This window comes from Alosa sapidissima, chromosome 3 (assembly GCF_018492685.1).
Source record: "Alosa sapidissima isolate fAloSap1 chromosome 3, fAloSap1.pri, whole genome shotgun sequence".
Taxonomy (NCBI): Eukaryota; Metazoa; Chordata; class Actinopteri; order Clupeiformes; family Clupeidae; genus Alosa; species Alosa sapidissima.
Window position 1 is genome coordinate 26043595 of NC_055959.1, and position 8903 is coordinate 26052497.

Consider the following 8903-nt stretch of genomic DNA (forward strand, 5'->3'; position numbering starts at 1 on the left):
ACCACCAGAGGTCATGTCCACATGTAATGTTATACTGGACAGCTTTTACTTTGGAATGAAATGAATGAAAAACAACTGAAGTTAACCATCATATTTAGCCTATGTGTCACCTTTGATGCTGCTGCCCTGAGTTTGATGTTCTGTGTTTTGAGAAGTCTTCCTCGAAATGCAAACGGCTCATGTCTGCACCAGTCTTATTTATGCGAAACTCTCCAGGGAGACGCACTTCTGACTTCCTTCCTCCTTCGCCACCCCCGAACCCCGCAATACTTTTTGCTATTTGTAAGGCCTGTTTCGGAACTAGCCATGATAAACTTGAGCTAGGGTAGGCCTACATTATACATTATGTTTTATTATTTAGCCTAGCCTACATGGCTCACGTGCAAACTCATGACTGACGGCAATAGTCCCCTGTAATAAGCATTCCTGTAGCCTACTATACTTTTTTGCTTTAAAGATGATTTGAAGAGAGAAAGATTTGTATGCATTGCTCGTACATGACGTCCTTTGTCTTAAACCCACACTTACCACGATGCAAAACGCAATAATCACCGAGTGTACTGTTTATAAATACAGTACTACAGTAAGTCCCGCCTCGCGCTAACGTGCGTTAACGTCCAGGTGTGCAGATCCAAGGTGTGGAGAGGCAGCCTTCAGGTGTGTCAGATCGACGAGGAGAAGTTGCTTTTGACAGTCTCTTGAGTTGAGTTGGTAAGGACAGATATGGTGAATAAAAATTAATTTGTTTAATAGCACATTTAACGGCAAAATCAACTCCAACGTCTTGTTGATTTGGGAGTGTACGACAGCAAATTCAAGGCACGACAACAAATACTTTAAAGAGATTTCAAAGACGTTCAGTTGGATACTGTAACTGTTATATCCCGCAATATCTGCGAAAAGATACTTGTGACGTCAAGAAAGTTGACCTGTCTCTGTCCAGACTTTACCTTCCCAGAAAACATGAAGAAAGCGGGATACTCAGGTAGGAGTTTTTCTTTCTGGCAATTAACTTGTATTGTAGCCTATTGCACGTTACGTTGTAAATGAACCTCAGTGCCCTCTCAGTTGTGCCATAGGCTATTTAAGATACTATAAAACAGCGTAGGCTACCTTAAGCTTCATAGGGGGAAGGGCATTGACCTCCATGTCATAGAGTAGCCTACCTGCCCTTTGCTCAATGACACTCTCTATATAAGGAATGCAAAAACGTAGGCATAGGGTAGGCTACTTCATTCTATTGTGAGTGACTGTTTTCACTGAACAAATGATGCTTTTGGTTGCAAGAAGCCTAGTTCCATAAGTAGTCAAATTATTTTCATGTAAAGGGAATAGTTAAAAATAAATAGTAAAGGACATACATTGTTCTGTATGTGACAGTAGCCTGTTGAGTCCTGACGGTTTTGCACACAAAACCGTTTGTGGTGCTTGAAAGTTGCACACAAGCACCACAAACAAACACACTCACGCACGCACGCAGGCAAACACGCACATGCGCAACCAAACTCTCTCTCTCTCTCTCTCTCTCTCTCTCTCTCTCTCTCCTGTATATGAGATCAAATGAAAGGTTCAGTGGCTCTGGTTGTGACCTGTGAACTTCCTAAGAAGGTTAAGAAGGTTCCCAAGTATAGGCTCAGGTCAGTGCAGTTTACCCAGTGATTCCCAAGGAATGCTAGTACTCTCCCCTTGCTGCAGTCCCAATCTTTGTCACAGAGCCCACAGCCCTCCCTCAGCCCTACTCCCCAGCTCATGCTGGATCACGCACGCCGCCTCTGTTCTCAGTTCTGTGGGCCTGCCCAGCAAGACCTACCTGCTGATCTCATAGGAGGAGTATTTCTGCAGTTTAAGCTTGACTGGTGCAATGGCACAAGGAAAGATTTTTTTTCAAGCTTTGGTTCTTTCTTTTCAATGGCATTGACAGACGGGTTCATGTTTACATTACTGCAGGGGAATTTTCGTTAAGGCTTCAGCACTTTTATTTAGGGTTTGTAATTGATTTGTTTGCAATCTCATTCACATACTTAATCATTCAGTCGTTTAATTGTTCTCAGTCATTCATTAGTTATTCTCTTGTTGACCCCCCCCCCCCCCCCCCCCCCCACACACACACACACACACACAATTATTCAGAGTATAATGTTGTGTATTTTCAAAATGTTACTCAGTAGTGTTTCAATACATTTGTTATAGGGATGTGAGTGTTTGCTAGTGAATATTAGTGGAGGTATATAGTAAACCTCTGCAGTAAATAGAGGTTTGTTGACAGAAACTTTCCTCACAAAATTGCTGTCATGTTTGGGTTTTCATCAGAAGACAGTCACGGTTGTAGTAGGGTATGCTTAGTTCATGGTGTGTGTGTGTGTGTGTGTGTGTGTGTGTGTGTGTGTGTGTGTGCGCGTGCGCGCCCGCGTTTGTGTGAGTTTGTGTGAGTTTGTGTGTGTGTGTGTGTGTGTGTGAATACATGTGTGCAATACATGTACATGCACCTGTGAGCGTGGATGTGTATGTGTATGTGCGATCATTTTTGTGTGTATGCATGTGAATGTGTGTGTTAGTGTGTCTGCATTTGGCTGCTTTGGCTTTTGCTCGCCACTCCTTCTAAAACCACAAGTAAATCAGTAACTCGCTCAGGAATGATACTCAAACAGTTGAACAATGGGACCCTTCCCTTTAAGTGGGCTCAGAAGAACTATCAATAACACGGCCTGCACTATTCCAACATTACCACCATGTCACAATCCTTCACCTTACTTTCCTCTCTACAGCCTGAGGCTATCTAAATCAGTTCAGAACTTGTTTATTCCCACTGTGATTCACTGTCATACAGTATCTGACATGGCGTGGGCAGGTGATTTATGACCAATAAAGACCATCAGAGGATAAGGGAGGTATTGCTTGGCTGTTTCAAAAGTTTTTCACTCAGTCATTCGAGTCCTCCTGTGCTACTCAACTCATGGCTTTGAGTGGAATTCTAATCTCAGCGAGACCTGTCTGTATGTGCAGGGTAACCTGAGAGTGACTCCCTTGGGGATGTTTATCTGTCTGCTGGCCGTGTGCTTCCTTCTTCCTGACATGTCTTGTCATTACAGGCAAGTTTGACAGCTTATGACAGGGCCAAATCAGCAAGGGCCACCCGCCACACTAACTCTAGCCAAAAGGACCTTAAAAGTGCTTGCTGTCAGAGACTTAGTGATTATTATTTTAGGACAGGCAGCAATCATAATGAATGTTTTATATTCTCTGTTGGGAAACAGTTTCCATATTAGGCTAAGTACTCTATGGGGGTTATAGTTGCATGTATACTGTAAGTACACTGTAGGTCGGCAGTGTAACTATACACAGGGCCATTGCCGGAATTTTTCAAATACTGAGGTAAAAAAAATAAAAAAATAACATCTAACCAATAGGGTATAGTTTACTATAGGCTGCCTATAGACCCATATACATTGATTACAGTGTGTGTGTATAGACTTTTTCAATTGCACCATACTGGTAATTCTGCTACTTCAAACTCTGTGATTTCCACATTACTGTGCACTCATTTTAAGAAGTCAAATTGTAGCTGCAGCTATGTGTCACGTGATGCGTGATTAAATCCTTTAAATGAAAATGCAACAGAGTGCTACACTCTGGGGGCATGTTCATGAGCCCCCATGTTCATACCCCCAGAGCACTGCATGCACGCTATAGTGACTGTAACGCACTGATACTCCATTATGTGCTTCTCTCTGTATTAATGGTCCTGAAGGGGTGTGATTGTCCTTTGCATTCTGCAGTAGACTATTGGGTAATTACTACTCACAGACACAAGAATGTGCACTGGTGACTACCATGTTTATCTGATCGGATAGGAGTTTAAAGCCTCTGTAAATTCAAAGATGTTTTTTTTTTCTCCCTCTATGGCCTTGTTGCATTTGATCAGTTTGATTTAGGTTTCTGTTGAATGCCAAACTGGGAAAGCAGAATGAATAGTTACAGGTTAAGCAGTTTTGTTTAGTGACACTTTAAAGCAAGTCAGATAACATTCTTGCTCATTACGGGATAGTCCACCACAGTAGAAATCTCAGGTTATTTTGACCACAGTCTCTGTGTCTGATAGTAGTAAGCTGAAGCTTTTTTCACACTCCTCTCAGCACATCACAAGCAAAAGCATTTCAGCAATCTGTCATCACGATGTGATAATATTCACTGACATATCCAGCCATTGCACAAAGCTGTCCGGCTGTGAGTTTAAATAACCTTTGATAAAATCCACCCGCTCTGGTGTTCACCGAGGTCAAGAACTGGCCCGGCCCTAGATTTTATTATTTGCATTTTTGCAAAGTCGTTAACTTGACGTTTCCTCCCCTCCTCCAAAAAAAGACACGGGTGATTTTCCACGTCTGTGAGAAAATAAATTGTTCTCCATTTTTCTTTCGACGAGGCAAGCAGCAGTGTCGCTGGGGTCATGGTCAATGCTGTTCCATTCTCAGACGTTCCCCAGGGAAGTGGCTTCTAGGTCCAGATCTTATCAAACTTGTGTACAAAGAGAAGAAGGGAGAGAGGAAAAGAGGGGAGAAGGAAGAAAGAAAGAAAGAAAGAAAGGGAAAAAATGAAGGGACTTGTCTGGCCATTTCATTCCTCACTGGTCATTGACAGTGGAGAGCAGAGGGGGTTGTGAAACAGTGCTGAGTTGGCAGCACACACTCCCAACATGTGTAATGAGGCCCATAAAAACACAATAGAGCAGATGTTGGCTGTATGCATGTTTGTGTGTGTGTGTGTGTGTGTGTGTGTGTGTGTGTGTGTGTGTTTGTATGTGTGTTTGTATGTGTGTGTGAGTGTGAGTGTGTTCACGTGGCACGTGTGTCTTTGCCTGCTCTGGGTGTGTGCTTGCATGTTGTATGAATGTGTGCATGTGTGTATATATTTATGTATTTTTGTGTGTGTGTGTGTGTGTGTGTGTGTGTGTGTGTGTGTGTGTGTGTACAGAGCTCAAGCAGCGCCCAGCCTCTTGGGCAAACACGGCCAGCTGGATAGATGGATGGAGAACAGAGCGGAGCCTCTTCCCCTTATTTGCACTCTCCAGTCATTCAGAGCCAATCACCCATCCCTGCTCCAGCTCTTTCACAGCCTCTCAGACACCTGCACTTGACCGGGGCCACCGATCTATCACCGCGTCTGACACCAGAATGGGAATTGACAAATGTATAGGCCTAGACGTACTCTTAACTCAAAAGCCACAGGTGTTGCACCATGTCGTTCTGGTGCCAGTGTTGTTTTCCTCTGAAGGCCATAGCTCTGGTGCAAGTAAATAATCAACGACGTATAAAGTACTTGCATACTGTTTCTACGGAATTTAACAACAAGAACTGGCATCACTACTTGTTTTCTTAACAGAAGTGTTGGAAGGGAAGTGAAACTGTGAGACTATCTAGCTATCTCATGCTTTCTGAAGCTTGTAATTGCTCTGCACCCAATGCCGGTGGATAGGTGTTTTCCGCATGTGTTGTGTGTCCTGCCTGAGTGGTTTGTTTGTGGCCTGTTATTTGACATATGTGTCAGAAGACCACACGGCCGGCTACGGGTGCGGAGGAGGAGATGGGGTGGCAGTCTGGGTGGGGCGTGTGAATGCATGGGCCTGTAGTGGCATAGGTGCTGGAGTCTGCATGCTTGGTCTTGCCGAGGTGTTACACAAACACACACAGAGCAAACACAATGGGGTCATGCATTTCCAGTTTTTTTTCGTTTGCAAGGGTAAGGGGGAAGCGGGGGATGCACACCTACATTTCTGTCAGAGTGTACAGAAAGGTCGTTCACAAGACAAGGGGTGGGGGTGGCGGGAGAGGAGCAGCCTCCACCTCTGGCTATCGGGAGGGAAGGAGAGACCATGTTGAATCACTCCCTGCTTGTTTGTTGCATATACATTACCGTACAGTAAAGTACAGTCGCGATTGTACGCAATTTCAAGCTCATACATTTTTTGTCACATTCAGCAATCATCTCCTCACTACTGCTAGCTGCCCATTCTGTGAGTACACTACACTGTAAAAAAAACAGTCACTGTAGGCAGCCCAGGCTCTGAAAACTCTAAACAAATAAAGTGGGGGCAGCCTGTTCCCCAACCAAGAATGAAACCCTGCGTGGAGTTTCTCCGGGAATTCTAAAGGGAGGGGTGAGCTACCTCTCTGGTGTGTTTCGTATTGTCCTTGGTTAAAATATAATTTACGTTCTTTTGGACAAAAGTATCTGTTAATAAATGTAAATATAAACATGAAAATAAACAATCACGACTTCCTGTGCCATTGCTGACTGCACCTTTAAACAAGTTCTTGGCTAAAACTACTGGCGCAAACAGCTTTTCTACAAGTCTGTGTCACATACACACACTCACACTCACACACCCTGGTCATGGTCACAGTTCTAAATTTATCCTTGGGACTTTTTCTTCCAACTGCTTTTGATTGTGGAAACCCTTTTGGATATGCAGAGTTGCCGCTAAACAAAAATAGCGACAACAGTTACACAAATCAGCTCTCCTCTCGCCAAACTCTTCCTCCAGTATTTAACGTTAAAGGTCACTTCAGGGTGAACATGCCCAGTGATATTAGCCCCTTTTTTCATGACTTGACTTGTAACACAAAAGGATTAAGAACTAATGTCACAAGGAAACAATTATCTCCAGCTGCTGAATCATTTGCCTGTGTCTGTGGCCCTGGCAGTGTCAGGAGGATAAACTGGATTCTGCATTGTCTCTCTGCAGGGCCCGACATGAATAAACATGCTTGTTTTCATTCGAAGCAGGCCACACTAAAGCTCTTCTCATTTGTCACAGTGGACACACTATTCAAGGCAGACTGTTAGCTAAATTGAACTTAATAGGGGCCCTGTGTATCATGTTGTGCTGCAAGGCACTAGTTTGAGCACTTTCTATCTGTAGGAGGTGGATTTAATGGGCTTTTCACTGCAGCTAATACTGTTGTAATAGCAGAATGGCATTTTGATAGAGAGCTCTTTTGTAAACTCTCTCTCTGTGTGTGTTGAGTCACGCCTGAGTGTGCCTAAGACAGATCTGTGGTTGTGTTGATTCAAATACTCTGTACTTTGATAAATAGCAATTCATTCAGAGTAGTCAGGCAACCATCTTAATAGGCAATCCCTGAGTCACTCAAAGTATTGGTTAACTTATTTCCTCTATATCAGATGACTAATGCAGTGTACTGGCACTGGCTCTCATCCACTGCTTCTGACTCTGACCCTGACTGAGTAGGCCGTGCTCGGTGATTCAGGGCTCGGCTGGAGGGGTCTGTGTGGACTGGCAGGCAGGCAGTGGAAAAAAAGCATGTGGGTGTCGTTTTTTGTGAAGTAGCCGTGTGGCTGGGCTGCTATGCTCTCACTCTGGCCGCATGAGGAGCTTTTTCCAGGAAGGCTAGATGAGCTCCATGATGCCCCTGCTCCATTAGAGCTCTCACTGGCCCGTTCAGAGATCCAGCACAGCCTCGAACATGACCTCATCCTACCTCTACACAGTCACACTCACACTCACAAACACACACAAAACATTTACTTACTCACACAGAGACATACAAACATACAAAACATATACTTACACAGAGACATACAAACATACAAAAAACATATAGTTACACATAGACACGTACTGTAAACACACAAACATGTGTATGGACACTTAGACCTCCTCTCTCTTTGCTTAACTGGTCAGCTTACACAGATACACAGCTACTACCCTTTGTATTTCTCTTAAGACATCTGCTGCCATCTATAAGTACAGTGATAGCATTTTACAGGGGAACATTCCAGAGGAATTGCAAATGTGGCTCAAACAGGAAGGGGCAGTTGACTCAGTGACCACAGCCTTCAGGCAGCAGATGGCAAATCTTTGACTGGCACATTGGTTTCCTCTGTATGTGGGTGCTTGTGCCTTCACAAGTGAACTGCTCACCCCTGACTGTAAAGGCATGCCTTTTGTATTATATATTTTTTTATTTTTAACCTTCATTTTAATTCACTCCTCATTTTGCACTAGGCACCACTGGCCAGCAATGAAGCAGTCTGTAAATAGATAGATAGATAGATAGATAGATAGATAGATAGATAGATACTTTATTGATCCCCAGGGGAAATTCAAGAAAAGTTGTGAAGTAAAAAGTAAACAAAAGACGTAGAAAAAAAACACTAAGACACAGAGCTACTGAGTAGGCTGCCACACTTGTCGGCGCCGGAACCGGAAGAACAACAACAAATAAAGAACAACCTTTATTTTACGGGAATTCCTCCAAACAGTGCACAGAGAATTTAAGTGGACGAAAAGTGCATTGAAACTCTCCCATCCCCACAGGTGTCTGCGTGGAGGGGTTGTGAAAGTCAGCTACTTTCTGTTCCCATACTTAACAGAAATCTGGACAGTCACCATCTCTAACAGATGTTCTGGTCCTCAGTATTTCAGTTCTTTTAAAGAGAGGATAACATTTACACAATTCAACATTTATTGTGAGAAAGAATTTGGTGTGTGTGTGCGTGTGTGTGTGTGTGTGTATGTGTGTGTCTCAGTGTGATTTCGAGCAGGTTTCAAATAATAGATGTGTTCTCTGTGCGAGAAGCCATGCATTCATCCATCTAAGCGAGATTAATGAGTGCTTAGTTTGTGGCCAATCAAACTGTTGCGAAATAAGCACCTCTGTGACAGTCCTGGTATATGAGATAGCAAGTTTGTGATAGAGCTCATCGCTTTGGATCAAGCACTGGAGGCACACACGCACCCCCCCCCCCCCCCCCCCCCACACACACACACACACACAGACAGACTCCTCTAGTTAGCAGCATTCCTGTAATTCCAGCCACTCCTAATGTCACGTAGGGTCTGATGGCTCTGTATCTGTTAGTGTGTGTGTGTGTGTGTGTGT

General features: G+C 43.8%; 1 protein-coding gene across 1 annotated transcript in view; it reads left to right on the forward strand.

Annotated features, from left to right (window-relative positions):
• The first annotated feature begins 654 nt into the window (after positions 1-654).
• The window catches only part of sept9a (septin 9a), an 83323-nt gene continuing 75074 nt past the window's right edge, over positions 655-8903 (forward strand). The window contains exon 1 of the mRNA XM_042087727.1: positions 655-985. Within this exon, the coding sequence (XP_041943661.1) occupies positions 964-985 (22 nt within the window). The 5' untranslated portion in view covers positions 655-963. The remainder of the gene's footprint in view (positions 986-8903) is intronic.